The 20199-nt window shown below is 41.9% G+C and overlaps 1 protein-coding gene across 1 annotated transcript in view; it reads right to left on the reverse strand.

Moving 5' to 3' along the window:
* Nucleotides 1-12026, reverse strand: part of EXOC6B (exocyst complex component 6B) — a 694448-nt gene extending 682422 nt beyond the window's left edge. The window contains exon 1 of the mRNA XM_030920515.1: nucleotides 11782-12026. Coding sequence (XP_030776375.1) covers nucleotides 11782-11894 — 113 coding nt within the window. The 5' untranslated portion in view covers nucleotides 11895-12026. The remainder of the gene's footprint in view (nucleotides 1-11781) is intronic.
* Between the last annotated feature and the right edge of the window lie 8173 nt (nucleotides 12027-20199).

Raw genomic sequence — 20199 nt, forward strand, 5'->3', positions numbered from 1 at the left:
AATAAAACCTTCTAATTTCTAATTATCACTGCATCCAAATATAATATTTTAAAAATCGTTTAAAATGCCTTTGTTTATTGATGCCTCTTTATAACTAAAATAATAAAGAGGCAGATTTGAAGCTTTCATTTCTTAAAAAACAATGGTTTACTTACCAATCACAACTAATTCCACTGTACATACTCATCATGCATTTAAGCAACATATAACTATCAAAGGTTCTTTACCCTGGGCGCCCAAATATCAAAAACAAAAAATCCTGGCCGGGTGTGGTGGCTCCCGCCTGTAATTCCAGCACTTTGGGAGGCGAGGCAGGCGGATGGCTTGAGCCCAGGAGATCAAGAGCAGCCTGTACAACACGGCGAAACTCTTGTCTCAAACGAAAAATTAGCCGGACGTGGTGTCGCACACCCGTAGTACCAGCTACTCAGGAGGCTAAGGTGAGAGGATCGCTTGAGCCCATGAGGTGGAGGCAGCAGTGAGCTGAGATTGCCCCACTTACTCTAGCCAGGGCGAGAGAGGGAGAGACCCTGTTTCAAAAAAAAAAGGAAAAAAAAAAAAATCCCCCTTATAGAAAAATAAGCAAAAGATATACACAAAAGCCCCTAAACATTGTGAGATTTTCAGCCTCATTCACAATAAGAAAAATAAAAATAAAAACTACACTGAAACACTATTTATCACTTATCATATTGACAAAAGCCCAAAAGTCTTTGGGTTGTTGAAAAACCTATGGAGAACTTTATTGAAAGAGCTATAAAGAAATGAGCAATCTCGAAGACTGCTAGAGGGAGAACAAAACGGTATAGCTTCTCAAGTGGGTAATACCTACCAAATTCCAGATACATTCATCATTTTACTTGGCAATCTTACTTCTGGGAATCTATCCTATAGACACAGTATGAAATGTACAATAGGCCAGGTGCAGTGACTTAGGCCTGTACTCCCAGCACTTTGGGAGGCCGAGGCGGTGGGATCATTTGAGGTCAGGAGCTCAAAACCAGCCTGGCCAACATGGTGAAACCCCGTCTCTACTAAAAATACAAAAATCAGCCGGGCGTGGTGGTGGGCACCTGTAATCCCAGCTACTCACCAGGGTGAGGCAGGAGAATCGCTTGATCCTGGGAGGTGGAGGTTGCAGTGAGCAGAGATCACGCCACTGCACTCCACTCTGAGAGACAGAGCAAGACTCTGTCTCAAAAACAAAACAAACAAAAAAAGAAATGTGCAATAAAAAATGACCAATATTCAAGCCTACCCCTTGCTACATTATTTTTTCTGGCAAAAGGCTGGAAATAATCCAAATATCCAGAAACGGAGGACTAGTTTAATAAACCATGGTGTATTTACATAATGGAATACTATGTAGCTATTTAAAAAAAATAAGGAAAACCTCTATATACTGATATGGACAAATTTCCAAAATATATGTATGACTAAAAACTAAGCTGCAGAAGTCTACACAATAGCACTATTTATTTTGTAAAAGGAAGGAGAAAATAAGATAATATATGTTCCTATTTGCATAAGAAAGCAATGGACAAATAAACAACAAACTAATAAAATGGGGAAATAGAAGGAATGAGACAGAAAATATTTATTAGATCTATGATTCATATCCTTTTCTTTCCACTTTTTAAATAAAATATTTCAAACCCACACAAGATAATTTACCTATATCATTTTTTATTTTCAAAATTACAGTAGATAAGATTTCCAGGAGCTCAGGTTCCTCAGAATTACATATATGATATGATGATAACTAATAAACTCTTGAAATTTAATACAGGAATACTTAGCAAATGTTACACTCCCATTTAATTTCTCTCTATGGCTACTAATTTTTCTGTGGTGTGAATCTAATCAATCAGATAACAAATCAGCATAACCTCCACTGGAAGAGCTTCAATGAAAATTTTTGTCTATTTAACTCAAACAAAATCAAACAGAGCCCACTGCTAGCTAATTGAACCAAATCAACATTGTCTTATTAGCCACAGATTCTTCACAATTTTTTCATTTTTCCAGTTTGCTTGATAACTCAATGAGGACATTTTTTTTTTTTTTTTTTTTTTTTTTTTTGAGACGGAGTCTTGCTCTGCCGCCCAGGCTGGAGTGCAGTGGCCCGATCTCAGCTCACTGCAAGCTCCGCCTCCCGGGTTCACGCCATTCTCCTGTCTCAGCCTCCGGAGTAGCTGGGACTACAGGCGCCCGCCACCTCGCCTGGCTAGTTTTTGTATTTTTAGTAGAGACGGGGTTTCACCGTGTTAGCCAGGATGGTCTCGATCTCCTGACCTCGTGATCCGCCCGTCTCGGCCTCCCAAAGTGCTGGGATTACAGGCTTGAGCCACCGCGCCCGGCCGAGGACATTTTTTAAAAACAAATTTCTGTTTATCAAACCACAAAAAAATGTATTTTCTTATTCCATATTGTATTGAAACTTATTTAATTAACATTATCCACCCTTTTTTACTGAAATGTACAATTTCAACTTTTTGCTAAATGTTAAGCTTTATTTATATAACAGGCACTCAGATTATAATGCTTTCATCAATAGAGTTACTATTCTTAAACTTGCAAACTTTTGACAATACTACAAAGAACACTGAGGAATGACAGGCTTTTTAAAAATTATTTTAGATTACACTTTTGACTTATGAAGAGAAAGAAGAACTATAAAGTTATATGTAGTTATAAAAAAATTTCTGATATGTAGAGGCTTTTGAAATTTTCATTAGTTTTATTTTCTCTCAAAAGGAAGTCATATTTTTAAGACAGTTAATCTGCAAATCAGTTAACTAATTCCCAGATAATTAACAGTTGGTGATACAATTTTTTAATTATTCTATTCATTCAACAAATATTTACTGAGTACCAACTATATGCCAGGCACCCTTTGGGTTCCTAGGATACAACAGCAAACAAAAGAAACAAAATCTCTTCCCTCCTGGAACAGACATTCTAATAGGGTGGACAATCAAAAAATAAGTATGTCAGGCTGTGATAAGTTATTCGAAGAAAAGTAAAGTTCCTCCCCTTATTGCTCCCTTTCCCAATAATTGGCATCACCATCATCTGACTGCTTAGGCCAAGAGCCTTGGAATCATCCTTGATCCTCTCTTTAACCCCCATAACTAATCCATCGTTTTGGCACTACCTTCAAAACATATTCTAAATCCAGCTACTTCTCATCACCTCCTCCCTAATACCACATTGCATGCCATAACCATATTTTGCCACTTATTACTTACTGCAAACATCCCTTAACTGGTTACCCTGTTTCCTCTCTTACTCTGTCTCCGCACAGCAGCCAGAACATTCCTTGTTTGTTTGTTGTTGTTGTCATTGTTTTTGAGAGAGTCTCACTCTGTCACCCAGGCTGGAGTGCAGTGGTGCAATCTCCACTCATTGCAACCTCTAACTCCTGGATTCAAGCGATTCTCCTACCTCAGCCTCCTGAGTAGCTGGGATTACAGGCGCCCGCCACCTCGCCTGGCTAATTTTTGTTTTGTTTTTCTTTTGAGATGGAGTCTCACACTGTCGCCCAGCCTGGAGTGCAGTGGCGCGATCTCGGTTCACTGCAAGCTCCGCCTCCCGGGTTCACATCATTCTCCTGCCTCAGTCTCCCGAATAGCTAGGACTACAGGCGCTCGCCACCAGGTCTGGCTAATTTTTTTTCTTTTTCTTTTTTTTTTTTTTTTTTTTTTTTTGTATTTTTAGTAGAGACGGGGTTTCACCATGTTAGCCAGGATGGTCTCCATCTCCTGACCTCGTGATCTGCCCGCCTCGGCCTCCCAAAGTGCTGGAATTACAGGAGTGAGCCACCGCACCCGGCCATTTTTGTATTTTTAGTAGAGACAGGGTTTCACCATGTTGGCCAGGCTGGTCTTGAATTCCTGGCCTCAAGTGATCTGCCCTCCTTTGCCTCCCAAAGTGCAGAGATTGCAGGCATGAGCCACTATATCTGGCCACATTCCTTGTTTAATCTAAGTGACCACATGTCACTTTCCTGCTCAAAACTCTCCTGTACTTTCCCATAATGCTCAGAATAAAAACTCTCCTGTACCTTCCCATAACACTTAGAATAAAATCAAAGTCTCTTCCTTAGTCTACATGATCTGGACCCTGACTACTTTCCTACCACCACTTCCCACCATTATCCTTTTCCTGAGGGCCTTGGCATTTACTGTCCCCTTTGTATGGAAGGTATTTCCCTCACAGAGAGCCATATGGCTTGTTGCTTCACTCTATTCAAACCTTTGCCAAAGCTACCTTTCCTAACCCCCTAATTGAAAGCAGTAACCCAGTCATTATGTAACATTAATTACTAAATAGCATTACATTATATATTTATTCATTTGTTCTGTAAGTGCCCACTCCAGACTCTATAACCTCTCTAAGGATAGGGACTTGTCTATATTGCTGCCTGCTGAACTCCAGAGTCTGGAAGAGTATCTGGCACATAGACATTGCTCAATATTGAATGAATATATTAATGAATCAATTCATTATTAAAGCCATTAAAGTGACATCATTATAATGTATAAACCTGTATATAACATGTTAACTGAAACAGCAAGACACATAATAATCATCTAATACTTAATATAATAAAATGTATATGAAAAAAGTTAAAAGGAAATTAAAAATATAAAAGTGGTGAAAAGGTAATAGAGTTATTTGTTGTTGTCTGTTTCTTCTTAAGTCATTCTATTACTTTTTTTTTTTTTTTTTTTTTTTTTTTTGAGACGGAGTCTGGCTCTGTCTCCCGGGCTGGAGTGCAGTGGCCGGATCTCTGCTCACTGTAAGCTCCGCCTCCCGGGTTTACGCCATTCTCCTGCCTCAGCCTCCCGAGTAGCTGGGACTACAGGCGCCCGCCACCTCGCCCGGCTAGATTTTTGTATTTTTTTAGTAGAGACGGGGTTTCACCGTGTTAGCCAGGATGGTCTTGATCTCCTGACCTCGTGATCCGCCTGTCTCGGCCTCCCAAAGTGCTGGGATTACAGGCTTGAGCCACCGCGCCCGGCCATTCTATTACATTTATAACTAAAATACAAAAATGTTATTTTTAAAAGGGCACTACTACTAAAAAATAAGCATGAGCAATGGGAATGTTCTTCCCCTCAGTGATTGCCAAGGATGGAGTATATCACAATCACCTGAAGGGCTTTTATATATTTATTTCCTATCTCCTCCTCCATTCTCTGCTCCATCCCAAAATAACCCCTCCCAGGGTTGATTATTGATAAGTATTATATCCCTTAGATACGTGGGAGCAGGAAAAGGAAACAAAAAAAATAGGCTAACCACTAAACTAACAAAACTCAAAATATAGAAATACTTAAGTCCACATAGCAAACCCAAGGGTAAAGGTGGAAAATGACTCACACTTGAGTGACTAATGCCTGGCAGGTACCACAGCACCCCATCTACATTGGAGGAAGAGTATGAAAAGAAAAGAGAGAGAGAGAGAGAGAAAGCATCCTTCATGGTACCTGCTAGGCAGTAGTCCTAGCTTGGTACCTTGCATCGTACCATGAAGGATGCTTTCTCTTCATTTTTCTCATCATATTTTAGATGAGAAAAATTTGCCCACTTGGGTGGTAAGTTGCTTATAAAAATAAATTTATTTAACTTATTAAAGAGAGCCATGGACCTATAATGCGAAAATGTCATGAACCAAGGATTATGATTAACTGATCTCTGTACAAATGAATTAATGGGAGCTGGTGCTGGATGAAAAAATAAGAGTCATGTGGCCAAAGGCACAGAAGTAGTAAGTGGGGATGTCAGATCCCTATATTATCAAATGACCTTAAATAAAACAGCCTTTTGAAAATATCGCCCTCAATTTGTTTCTTGTAAGAGCTAGCTTTATAAACAAACAACTTAAAAAAGCAAGACAGAAAATTATTCCTACACCCATAAGTACAGCTTTGTAACAATAAAATATATAAGGCAAAGTTCTAGAAGGAAAAGCACCAAAACAACAGCAGTTGTGTTATAGGATTGTAAGTAATTTTTAATCTAGTTTCCAAATTCCATATGTTGGCATACTGTTTTAACAGTGAAAAAGGTAAGACTGTATCATTAACATACTTTATGTTACGTAAGACTGGGTAGTATGACACAATAATTCCGTAAGACAAGAATCAGTCCCTAAAGTAAAGTTCTTTACCAAGAACAAATATAGCAATCAATCATTATGATACAGGAATTGAGCTAAAAAGAGAAAAACTTTAGCTGAAAACTAGAGCAAACTTCCCTGGGTGGGAATACTTAATGAAGGAAGTTAGGCTAGCTAGCAAAATCACATAAACTCAATAACAGGGTTTTCAGTGTTACATTTCTGCCAGAAATAAGGAACGTAAATCATGATAAGGAGATCAAAATAAATCAACCAGCAATCTGGGTTTTTCTTTAAAAAATGACAGCAGTCAACAAATGGTGTTGGAACAACTGGATATCCACATGCCAAAGAATGAAACTGGACACTCTTCCTTACATCGTAAACAAAAATTAACTCAAAATGAATCACAGATCTAAATGTAAAAGATAAAATTACATAACACTTAGAAAAAATATAGGAGCAAATCAGCTGGGTGCAGTGGCTCACGCCTGTAATCCCAGCACTTTGGGAAGCCGAGGTGGCGGATCACCTGAGGTCAGGAGTTCAAGACCAGCCTCAACGTGGAGAAACCCCATCTCTACTAAAAATACAAAATTAGCTGGGTATGGTGGTGCATTCCTGTAATCCCAGCTACTCAGGAGGTTGAGGCAGGAGAATTGCTTGAACCTGGGAGGCGGAGGTTGCGGTGAGCCGAGATCACGCCATTGCACTCCAGCCTGGGCAACAAGAGCGAAACTCCGTCTCAAAAAAGAAAAAATATAGGAGCAAATCTTCATGATCACGCGTTACACAAAAGTTTCCTAAATACAACATCAAAAGCTGAAACAGAATAAGAAAAAAATGATAATTGGACTTAATTTAAATTAAAAACTTTTGTGCAGCAAAAGCTAAGAACATGAAAGATATCAAAAAATGGAAAAGACAAATCACAGAATAGGATATAATATCGCAAATCATATATCTGATAACAGGACATATTCAGAATACATAAAGAACTCCTACAACTCAACCTAAAAAAAAAAAAAAAGCAAATAACCCAATTTAAAAATGGGCAAAGAATCCAAAAAGGATAAACAATGACCAATAAGCACATGAGAAAAACAGCTATTATGGGAATGCAAATCAAAACTACAATGAAATGCAACTTCACGCCCACCAGTATGGCAAAGCAAAAGAGATAACAAGTGTTGACAAAGATGTGAAAAAATTGGAACCCTGATACATTGCTATAGGAATGTAAAATGGTGCACACACTTTGGAAAAACAGTCTAGCAGTTCCTCATAATGTTAAACATAGAGTTACCTTACAGCCTAGAAATTCCACTCCTAGGTACATACTCAACAAAAATGAAAACATATGTCTATACAAAAACTAGTATACAAATGGCCATGGCAGCACTGTTCCACAGCCTCAAAATGGAAACAACCCAAATGTCCATCAACTGATGAAAAATAAAATGTGGTACATCCACACAATGGAATATTATTCATCGATAAAAAGAAATTAAGTACTAATACATGCTACCACATAGATGAACCCTGAAGACATTAAGTTACCAAAAAACACAAATTGTTTGATTCCATTTATACAAAATGCCCAAATGTCCAGAACAGCCAAACCCATAAAGAAAAGTAGTGATTGCCTAGGGAGAGAGAGGGAACAGAATGAGGAGACCGCTAATGGGTACAGGGTTTCTTTTTGAGGTAACAAAAATTTTCTAAAATTAGGTTGTGGTGATTGCTGCACAACTCTGCAAATATACATACCCAAAACCATTTAATTATTCACTTTAAATGGGTAAATTGTATGATACATGAATTATATCTCAATATAGTTGTTTTCTTAATGGCAATGTATTTCACTATTAAATTTTAAGTTTGAAAACAAAAAATCTTAAACAACAATTAGACTGAATGTTAATTGCTATTACCCAGAGTACAAAATGAAGAAACGACTTCTACTGAGTAAGTGATATAAAGGAAAAGTGAGATATAGGGATGGGATTTGAAAAATGAAAACAGGGAGCTGTTGTTTATAAATGATGTCATCGAAATTTTAGATTTATAACATAAAACAGGAATCAACATTATTTTAAAAACAGGACAGACAGGCTTTAACATCTTATAGGCCTATTTCCAAAATTAGGACTCACAGATAACAAAATAATTTTTAAGGTAAAGACAAAGAGAGAGATAGCTAGTTTCCCAAAAGAGTTTGCTAAGCAACAACCTCTTTATATGTGGGTATGCTTGGGCCTTTCACAATTACAACGAAAAAGAAGAGGTGGTATATCCTTATGAGATATGGGAATCTACCAATATTACATGTACAGCTCAAAACTAAAATAATAATAGTAATATAATGAAAAAGTCAAGTCACTGTGACTCCTCAAACAAAAAGGGATAAGACTGGAAAAACAATCCAGTATCACAGCAAAGAAAGCAAGCAAGTAATGATACACAAATAATAGCTGGGAAAGGAAAGAGTCTGGTTAGGCAATATAGCCCAGTGGATTTTTTTGAAGAGCAGGTATTTTAGGGATGGATATACTAATCTAATATCTGCTCTCAATTTACTTTCTCTGTTCGTTAGTTTCTCTTCAGCTAGAAAAACCTATCTCAGGAACAGTTAAGAATCTGGTGCCTTTACCTCAAAAGATGAAGAAAGCGGAAAGACATACGATGAAGAAGAAAAGTTCGAGATTTACAACTGAGAGTAGTTAAGGCAAGAAAGCTACTGCCTTAATCAAACCTGTTTAATGATAGTGATGAAAAACAGGAGATAATGACAATAGAGGCACATCCCAAGTAAGGCATGGGATTTGAAACATCAAGTCTGTGCATGCTGCTGCCTCTGAACCGGATAAGGAAAAAAGGTGAGATCATCCCCTATGAATATGGGTAGGGACAGCTAGACTAAAGACAAAGCCCATGGGTACTCCTTGTATTATAGGATATTCAAGTGAATGAACCCTGGGTCTGATAGTAAGATTTAGTGTAATCTGCTAAAAAAAAAAAAAAAAAAAAAAAAGTTAAGACCAAAAATGATAAGCCCGTAATCATCATATAGGAAGTCAAGAAAAGCAAGTAAAACTGGTAATGAGTCTCAAACTTTTTTTTTTTACAATGTCCCCTTAGGGCAAACGATCTCTTAATCCATCTACCTACATAAAACCCCACTTTTCAGTGGAAAAAACTCAATAATAACAATGAAACAAGTTTTAGGGAGACTGGGTAACTTATATTTAAATCGTAATGTATATACAGTTGACCCTTGGTATCTGCAGGTTCAATCAACCTCTTAAATCAAAGTTTTAAGAAAAAAAAAAAAGGGACAGTGGCCAGGTGCAGTGGCTCACGCCTGTAATCCCAACACTTTGGGAGGCTAAAGCAGGTGGATTGCTTGAACCCAGGAATTTAAGACCAGCGTGGGCAACACGGTGAAACCCCATCTCTATATAAAATATTAAAAATTAGCCAGGTATGGTGGCACACGCCTGTAGTCCCAGCTACTCAGGAGGCTGAGGGGAGAATCACCAGGAGGTCAAGGCTGCAGTGAGCAGTGATTGCAGTGATTGTGCCACTGCACTCCAGCTTGAGCAACAGAGTGAGACCCTGTCTCAAAAAAAAAAGGGATGGTTGCATCTGTACTAAACATGCTACAGACATTTGTCTTGTCATTATTACCTAAACAATACAGTATAACATATATTTACATGGTATTTACCATTATATTAGGTGTTATAAGTAATCTAGAGATGATTTGAAGTATACAGGAAAATGTAGGAAAATATAGGATCATTGACCCTTAAGAGCTAAAGAAAATGGGAATTGAGAGAAGCACAATGGTCCTGATCATAAGGCAATGGGGGTTGGTGGAGAGACAGGCAACTGTGTGGAAGAACTGGTCCAAAAAAGGGAGCTAAAAGTCACTTTAAGGGACAAAGGGGCCAGGCACGGTGGCTCATGCCTGTAATCCCAACACTTTGGGAGGCTGGGGTGGGAGGATCATTTGACCCCAAGAGTTTGAGACCAGCCCGGGCAACATGGCAAAATCCCATCTCTACAAAAAGTTTAAAACGTAGCCAGGTGTGGTGGTGGTGCACAGCTGTAGTACCAGCTACTCAGGAGGCTTAGGTGGGAGGATCTGAACTCTGGAAGTCAAGGCTGCAGTGAGCTACAATCACATCACTGCACTGCAGCCTAGGAGACAAAAGGAGACCCTGTCTCAATAAATGAATATTAGGTTGGTACAAAAGTAATTGCGGTTTTTGCTATTACTTTTAATAAATAAAGAGACAAAAGGCAAACTACCAAGGGTAGTTATGACCAGGGGTGGTACTGGCATAAATGTGCTAACAATGTGTCCTGGAGAAGGAAGCTGTGCAGGTGGAGAGGAGGAGTAGTTTCCAGCCTGTCCTCCTTCAATTAGTCTTTCCTGAGTCAACTCACGCCAGGAGAACGCAAGCAATGAGTAATAACTTTTCTGATGGGAGGGGCAGTGACCCAAGACTGTGCAAGGAGGGTAAGATAGTTATCTATGCATTGGCTGCATGAAGATCAGAATGCATAACAGTAAGGGATAAGGCTGAGTTCGTTCTAGGACACCAGTAACATGAGGGGAAGGGGGAAAGTAGTTCAAAACTAGGCTTAGTGAGTAATTATCAACAGGAAGTACGGGTAGCCGGTAATCTCCAGCTGAGGCAGAACAGTGGTTAAGTGTCTGGATCCAGGCTACCCGAGTAGCAATCTGAGTCCCCCACTTTATTTTCTCTGTGACCTTGGCCAAGTCACTTAACCTCTCTGTGCCCCATCTGTAAAAGGAGAGTAATAGAACCTACCTAATACGGTTGTTTTGTGGCTTAAATAACTTGCATTTGTAAAATCACTGTTTACAACGTCTTGCACTTTATGTAACAACTGCTACCTAAATTTGTTAAATAAGTTGAGGTAAGTCGGGATTTCTTTTGACATCTCCAAATAAAATGGAGATCTGCGTGCAAAAAAAAAAAAAAGAAATGGTAACTTGGAGGCGGCAGCAGGGTCAATTTTCCCCAGCGACGAGGAGGCTGCACCGTGGGCGAGGGTCGTCCTCGTAATAAGGAAGCAGGGATAAAGGAGCAGCGGCTCCCAGGAGAGGGGCGCGGGTTGGGGGAACTTTCATCCAGGCCTAGGATTTCCAAGGACTCGTTTCTGAGAAGTGGCTGTGATTCTGAGGCAAGACTTTGATTTCGAGCACCAGACCATGGAGTGAAATTCTGCGTTATCTGAAGAGCAGGACTCCTGTCTAGGGCAGGACGGAGTTGGAGTCGGAGGGAGAAGGGTGATGTCCCCAGGGGAAAGATCTGACGGGAGCCACCACCATCTGCCCGCTCGCTCCCCAGCGCCGGACTAGCCTCGGAGGGAGAACGAAGGCTGCTCCAGCCCCGAGAGAGGCAGCGGGAGCCTCCTGAGTCACTGGGCTATGGGGCGCCGCGAAGGGACCCCGCGTCGGGGCTGCGAAGGGAGAACCGCCTCGCCCGGGACGCAGGGTCTCTCCGAAGGGAGAGGCCAGCGCCGGCCATGGAGACAGCCAGCCGGAGCCCCGACCCAGAGGAGCCTGCCCCGTCCCGCCCGTTCCCGCCCCTCGGTGGCCCCGGCACCCGGAGTACCTGAGCGTGGGCCCGATGCAGGCCGTGTCAGTGCTCTCGATCTCTCGCAGGATCCGCTCGTGCTCTGCCGCTGTCTCCAGGCTCTCCGCCTCCGCCATCTTACCCCGCTCCATAGACTGGGGGCGCCCCGCAGCGCGTCCCCTCCGTCAGCTCGGCTCACCTTTTCGCTGCCCCACACTCCCTCTTCCACCCCAGGCTCCACAGCCGCCCCAGCCTCTGGCTACCCGCAGGCCGACCCCTCCCTCAGGCTCGGCACGCCCCCTTGCGTCACCGCGTCCGTCGGCGTTCTGCGTAATGTCCGCTGGGACTTTGTAGTTCTCTGGGAAATGCTAGGTTGGATTCCGTTCATTCATACATTGAATCCGCAAATACTTGTTGAAAGCCCACTGTAAGCTAAAAACAGTTAACAACACTGCGTAAACAGTGATGATCAAGTCAGGTAGTGGCACTAAGCCTACAAATTCTTGTTTACCACCTTTGTCACAAAGTGCAAAGACTCTGTAGATGCGAATAATAAAGTCTAACTTAATGTCTGACAGAAGCCTTACAATCTAGTGGGGGAGACACGGGGAGCTAGAGAATTCAAAACCGTGAACTGTGAGCCAGTACAGAGAATGGAGTTCAGAGATCTCTTCTGGTTGCCAAGGTTTCATAAAGAGATTGAGTTTCGGAGTTTAAAAGGCATAACTGGAAGTTGTGAGGAGAATCCAGACGGCCGAAAAGAATTTCATTTGCACTGACGTGTAAAGAAGTAGTAGTAAGGGATGGGTCTGGAAAGGCATGTTGGAGAGAAATTGCGAGGAGCCTTAAATACGGGGCTGAGAAATGTGGACTTTGTTCTAATGGTTCCACTGATCCAACAACCAACTGCAACAGAAGCACCTGGAAACATTTTTTTTTTTTTTTTAGTACAGACTGACTAACGGTCATACATCTGGAGATTCTGATCCAGGCATCTGCATTTCATGAACTCCTCTGTTACATTTTTTTTTTTTTTTTTTTTTTGAGACGGAGTCTTGCTCTGTCACCCGGGCTGGAGTGCAGTGGCCGGATCTCAGCTCACCGCAAGCTCCGCCTCCCGGATTTATGCCATTCTCCTGCCTCAGCCTCCCGAGTAGCTGCGAGTATAGGCGCCCGCCACCTCGCCCGGCTAGTTTTTTGTATTTTTTAGTAGAGACAGGGTTTCACCGTGTTAGCCAGGATGGTCTCGATCTCCTGACCTCGTGGTCCGCCCGTCTCGGCCTCCCAAAGTGCTGGGATTACAGGCTTGAGCCACCGCGCCCGGCCCTTCAGTTACAATTTAAAAATCGGATTTATTGATCATTGCTTGAGTTGTTACACAACACAACGAATGGGAAGCCACAGAAGATTTTTAAGAGGAGTGACACATCAAAATGTGGGCGTTAGGAAATTTGGTGAAGGGCAAGTGTGCAAGATGTGCAGAGATAGAGAATTTGGAGATAAGGAAACGCCATAGGAGATGATAAGGCCTAAACCAGGGAAGCAGCAATGAGAATGAAAAAGAATGAGCAAATAGGAAAAACATCAAAAAGGGAGAATTGACAGGATTTACTAGATACCAAAAAGGTTAGATATTACTCCAAGGTTTAGTACCAGAGTGACTAGTAGAAGAGGGTTTCCACTGACAAAAAAAGTCATGAGACAAAAAAACTGGAAGTTTAGGCTAAATAACTTGTGCTACAACCATACTATAGACTAGTATGCAATCATTAAAAAGAAAGACAAAAGACTCTATGGTCATACATGAAACTGTCTTCAAGTTGTAGTTGCTGAGCAGAAAGAAGCAAGGCATGAAACAGTATATAGACTCTGTCCTCATTTGTTTTTTAAAAGAATAAATACTCATATATATGCTTTGATATATACACACACATACATATATATAAAATTACATAAGTAGAATATTTCTGAAATGGTGCCCAAAAACTGTTAACAGTATGGCATCCAGGAAAAAAATTGGAAAGAAGGAGTCTGAGGTAGGAAGAAGGTAATTTTTAATTATCTATCATTTGCACTCTTGGAATTATTTTCCTTGTGCATGCATTACTTTTTTAGTAAAAATAGTAGTCATTACCTAAGAACACATTTTAAAAATAAATAAACCAGTAGTAAGGGGAATGGGTTACAAGTCCTAATTTGCCAGGAAGAGAGCAAGTTGATAAATCTGTCTGTCTCTAGATAATCTCTGCCTGTCCTCGTTTTGTTTCATTACTCGTGTTTAAACAATTCCAAACAGACATAGGAGGGGTAGGGAGAGTGTGGAGCCTTTGGTATTTCTAAAGATCTCTTGAAATACATGACCGAGGGTCCCTTCAGACACCCATTTTAGCATCTCACTCAGCAAATTTTTCACCTATCACAGGATCCAGGCTGCTGCATAGACGAGACACATTCAGTAGTGGTTAAACTAGCTTCTGCTACTGTCAGCAGTTTTTGTGAGCCTCCACAGAGGCCGGAGGCCACACATCTTAGCAACAGGGAATGAGTCTGGAGTAAGCAGTATTGGAAACCTCCATTGAAGAAGACAAGATGATCTGTCTAATGTTTATGTCCTCCAAATAGAAAGAATGTGAGTCCCATTGATTCAGTTCCAGCATTACTGGTTAAACTGTATTGAGCAGACTGGGCACAGTAGCTCATGCCTGTTATCCCAGCACTTTGGGAGGCCGAGGCAGGTGGATCACTTGAGGTCAAGAGTTTGAGACCAGTCTGGCCAACATGGTAAAATACTGTCTCTACTAAAAATATAAAAATTAGCCCAGCATGGTGGCAGGTGCCTGTAATCCCAGCTACTCAGGAGGCCGAGGCAGGAGAATCATTTGAACCTGGGAGACGCAGGTTGCAGTGAGCCAAGATCATGCCACTGCACTCCCACCTAGGTGACAGAGTGAGACTCCGTCTCAAAAACAAGCAAACAAAAAAATGCATTGAGCACTTTCTGTGCGCCAAGCACAAGATACAAAATAAATACTTCACATATATCAACCTTATTAAATCCTTACAACAATCCTTTGCAGTAAATATCACGTGTCCCCTTTTACAAATAAGAAAGCTGAAATATTAGGCAACACCCCACATCTCACATCCAGTAATGAAGCTGGTATTCGAACCAGGTCCATCTGATTCAAAGGCCTATTTCCTAACCAGTAGCCCATGCTGCCCCACCCAGGCCCTTCACAGCCATGAGTTTATTGTGTGATCATTCTGCCACTCTACCTCTGCTTCTACATTGATATAATGGATTGTATCATTTCTGAGACCCCTTCCAAATCACCCTGGAGACCTCTTCACAAAATCACATCACTCCGCTTACCTAGAATGAACTGGTTTTCTCTTCTGCATGAGTAGGTAGGCAGCATCAGCATTCTCACTGCTCTCCACTGCCACATCTAGGCTGTTGTTTCAATACCCTGATTCCCCAACTCTCCTTTGAAGTCTAGGGCATCTGGTTGTGCCACAATTATCTACTAATATCCATATTCCTCAGAAATTTTACCTCTTGGCTCACAGTTTTAGGGACAGGAGGCAGGGAAATTCTGGGCAGAAGAGGGCAGGTGCCCAGCAAGGGCCCCACCCTCAAGCCGGAACCACAGCCCAAAGTGACAATATATATCCCTGTTTTCCTGCTTGAATATTGCCTTTTCCAAAACCACCCACGGCCCATCCCACTCCCCATCCTGTGCCCATAAAAACTCCAGGCTCAACTGGCAGAGAGGAGAAGCAGCTGAACATCAGAGACTATGGTTGAACATTGGAGATACGGGGCTTGACTTCAAAGGGACAGCTTTATGGAGTAGCTCTGAGGGAAAATTACCTTCCTACTCCGTCCCACTTACAGCTCCCCTTCCCACTGAGAGCCACCTTCCTCAGCAATAACATCTCCCACATTTACCATCTTCAACTCTGTGTGACCTCATTCCTCCTGGATGCCAGGTGCAGATGCAAAAGTCTATCACACTGACCCTCCACTGAGCTGCTAACACTTAAGCTGTCCATGGATGGCAAAGCTAAAAGAGCACTGTTACACTTCCTCTGGGGCTTCAGGGGTCACGAGCACCCTCCCCTAGACACTGCCACAGGACCAATACGGAGTTGGGTCTTGCTGGCACCCAAAGGTGCTCGTCCCAGCTCCTGCACACATTCACCTGCACTCTCCCTCCCACAATGGGTAGAGCAGCAAGTGAGCGGAGTTCACCCCTGCCAGTGCCCGTGCACTTCAGTTTCCACCCACAAAGGGGTCAGGGAAATTTCCTTCTTCCACAGTTTTTCTCTCCACCCCATTCCTTATCATGACCCCAAGGAATTTCAACATCGGGACTGTGCCTGCTGACCACTCTGACTTCACTGATCGATCCCAAGTATCCCAGCCAGGTTCCTGGTGCTACATAGACAATCCATTCATGGCTTCACCTCCCACCTTAATATAGTAGGTCCTAACTTAAAATCACCAATAGGTTCTTGTAAACTGAAACTTTAAGCGAAACTGTGTATAATGAAATCAGTTTACCACAGTTCACTGATATAGACAAGAGTTAAGTTTCTACGGCCTAGTTTTTTATCTCAAAAACATTACCAAACTTCTAAATAAACACCAAAACACTTCTATTATTAAATATTGAAATAAGAGCTAGACATACATTTAAAAAAGATTAATAGAAACAAATAAGATAATGATTTACCCATTTTTTGGTGAACCAGTGAGTGACAGCAATTGTAGTGGTGGTGGGTTAAATCACGGAATAAATGTTTACAAGGCAAAAATTATAGGGAGTACCTCCTACCCAAGGCTCAAAAAAAAATCACTGAGTGCTTTAGCACAGCATCATTTATTGTTGTGCACCAAATGATTATCAGATACTTTAGGACGTCTTCTTGTACAATAAGTTGTATTCATTCATTTTCCAACTTGCTTATTCCAATTCAGGGTTGCAGGGGGCCAGAGCCTAACAGCTCAGGACCCAAGATAGGCACCAACCCTGGACAGAATGCCATTGCATGGCAGGGTGTACTCACACACATACCGACAGTCACTCAGAAACAATTTAGAGATGCCAAGAACGTAACGTGAACATCTTTGGGATGTGGGAGGAAAACTGAAGTACCGGGAGGAAAACCAAAGTACCAGGAGAAAACGCAGGCAGACATAGGGAGAATGTGCAAATTTCGCACAGACAGTGGCCCTGGCTGGGAATCTATTTTTTTCTCATCAAATGTCAACTAAAAACTCCAAAAGTTCAGAATCTAGTTTAAAAAGAGTTTATTCAAGCACAAGGGTTGAAGAGGGCCACCTGGGAGCATAGATTCAAATTGCCCTGAATAATACACACTCCAAAATTAGTGGCAGTTACAAATGGTTTCTTTGGGGTTTTTTTTTTTTTGGCAGGGGAGGAGGGTGAGAAGGAGTCTCACTCTGTCGCCCAGGATACAGGGCAGTGGCATGATCTTGGCTCCCTGCAACCTGCATCTCCCAGGTTCAAGTGATTCTCCTGCCTCAGCCTCCCAAGTAGCTGGGATTACAGACACCTGCCACCATGCACAGCTAATTTTTATGTTTTTAGTAGACATAGGGTTTTGCCATGTTGGCCAGGCTGGTCTCGAACTCCTGACCTCAGATGATCTGTCCTCCTCAGTCTCCCAAAGTGTTGAGATTACAGGCGTGAGCTACCACACCTGGCCAGTTACAAATGGGTGGAGTTTTTTTTGTTTTGTTTTGTTTTTGAGATGGAGTCTCACTCTGTTGTCCAGGCTGGAGTGCAGTGGCGTGATCTTGGCTCACTACAACCTCCTCCTCCTAGGTTCAACTGATTCTCCTGCCTTGGCCTCTCAAGTAGCTGGGATTACAGGCTACCACCACCACGCCAGGCTAATTTTTGTATTTTTAGTAGAGACGTGGATTTCACCATGTTAGCCAGGTTGGTCTTGAACTCCTGACCTCAGGTGATCCTCCCGCCTCAGCCTCCCAATGTGCTGGGATTACAGGTGTGAGCTACCTCCCTCAGCTACAAGTGAGTTTTTAAAGGAAAAAACAAGAGGCAGTTTCTAAGTTTACCAAGAATTTACATTAAAATAATATAAGCTATTGATTGGCTATAAATTGTTCTTTGTATCACAAACTCTAGGAATATGAAGATAATGGATGAGGCAGCTAGTCAGGAACAAAATATATTTTAACAATTGCCCCAAGCATGGGTGTGGGGGTAGGACTAATGCCCCATACCCAGGTCTCTCTCAGCCTGATAAATTTTGCCTAACTCACAAACTCAGACAGCTCTGAGCTATCTTTCAATTTTCCAATATTATAACAAAATGACGTTATTTGGTTATTCAAGGACCTGCCTGTATTCCACAAACATTGCTCTTCCCCCAAGACTATTAAATTCCTCTCTGACTCTTTTCCAGTCACCTCTACCTCTGCCTAATTTCTATGAGACCTGCACTTTAATCCTGATCATCCCTGATTTCTATATTATCTATTAGCATCTTTTCCCTTTTATCTAAGACAAATTTGGATGGAATTTCTTCTATCCAAAATTTCATTTCAAAGAAACCTGAGTTTGCTTCCTGGCCTTTCCATTAATCAGCAGGTGAGTTTGGGTAAGTTATATGGCTTCCTCAAGCTCCAATTTTCTCAAACATAAAATGGAGTTTATAAGGCCGGGTGAGGTGTCTCACACCTGTGATCCCAGAGCTTTGGGAGGCTGAGGTGGGAAGATTGCTTGAGGCCAGGAGTTTGAGACCAGCCTGGACAACATAAAGGGACTCAATGTGCCTGGACAACATAGAGAGAACCAATGTCTACGAAAATTTTTGAAGATTAGCCAGGAGTGTTGGTGCATGCCTGTAGTCCCAGATCCTCTGGAGGCTGAGGCAGGAGGATCACTCGAGCCCAGGAGTTTGAAGTTGCCATGAGTTATGATCACACCACTGCACTCCAGCCTGGGTGACAAACGAAGACATTGTCTCAAAAAGAATGGAGCTTATAACCTACACCTTAGGCAATTGTAAGAATTATAAATAATTAATGCAAGGGGCCTAGCACAGAGCTTGTTGGAATAAGTTAGCTGCTACCCGCGTGTATCCCCATGAACCACCAATTTGACTAAACCTTCTCTAATTTTCTAGCTTCCTTTAACACACCGATCTTCCACCATACCCACATTGTCAATCTCTCCTCTTTTGTGGAGTCCTGATAAGATAAGTAAGCAACAATGAGGAAGGGGTCCCAGATGGGGTAGAACAATTGTTCTGAGAGATGACTAATCACAGACAATCTGCTGGCACAACATCCTGTTCCCGATACCTCATTCTGCACATATCCCCCTCCAGCATGACTCTAAAAAACTTCCCTTCAACCCCTGCCTCTTTGCAGATAACTCCTTCTCTGCTATGCTGCCCATTGCACCCTTGCAATGTATCTTCATGCTTTCTCAAATAAATCTGCCTTTCTTTACCCATGACTGTCTTTGTAAATTCCTTTACCACCTGCCACACCTTTCCCAGCCTGTCACACACAGGACACCCTTCTATTGTAATCAGGAAATAAGACTGTAACCATGGCAACTAGCACAGACACATTTATGTTACTCAACATCATTTGGGCCCTCAGGGTTCCTCACCCATCCTTTGACTTCTAATCCTGCTCAAGCATCAAGTTATTTTTTTCCTTTAAACAAAAATTTATTTTAAGTAGAGATCGCGGTGGGGGGGGAGGGGGAGCGGTCTCACTATGTTGCTCAGGTTGGTCTTGAACTCCTGACCTCAAGTAATCCTCTAGCCTCAGCATCTCCAGTAGCTGGGATTACAGGCACCAGCCACCACACCTGGCTCACAGAATCTATTTATAAGCTTTTCCTCTCTACTTAAAACCCTAGTTCTACTCCCCATCCTTCTCATTCTTAGGAGATACCTTTGTCTCTCACTTTATCAACAGGCCTACCATCCAACATTAAGTCCTCATTTTCCCTCCCCTTCACCATCTTTTCATCCAATTCCACCCATGTCCTGTGTAAAAGGAATGTAGAGCCTGTCATTCTCCAAAGTCAACTTCCCATCTCTTTGTAACACATCCTGTAATAATCTCTTTTCCCTCTTAGAGCTTCAGTCTCCCCTCTTTGCTTTATCTGGACCAGTAAACACATGTTTGAGTCTTTACAACTAAAGATAATCTCGTCAACCTTGCTTCCCTGAGCTATTCCAGTTCCTCCATTCCGTTCACTCCTTGGAAATGTAGTTTACACTCCTCCTCTTTACCTCTCCCGTGCTCTTAATGTCTTAACTCAAACCACTCCAGACAAACAACTTTCCAAGGTGATCCTAAACTTTCTGACTGCCAAATCCAAAAGCATTTTTCCAGCCTTCATCCTACCTGATCTCTACTCATTATTTGACATTATTGAC

This window comes from Rhinopithecus roxellana, chromosome 17, assembly GCF_007565055.1.
Source record: "Rhinopithecus roxellana isolate Shanxi Qingling chromosome 17, ASM756505v1, whole genome shotgun sequence".
Taxonomy (NCBI): domain Eukaryota; kingdom Metazoa; phylum Chordata; class Mammalia; order Primates; family Cercopithecidae; genus Rhinopithecus; species Rhinopithecus roxellana.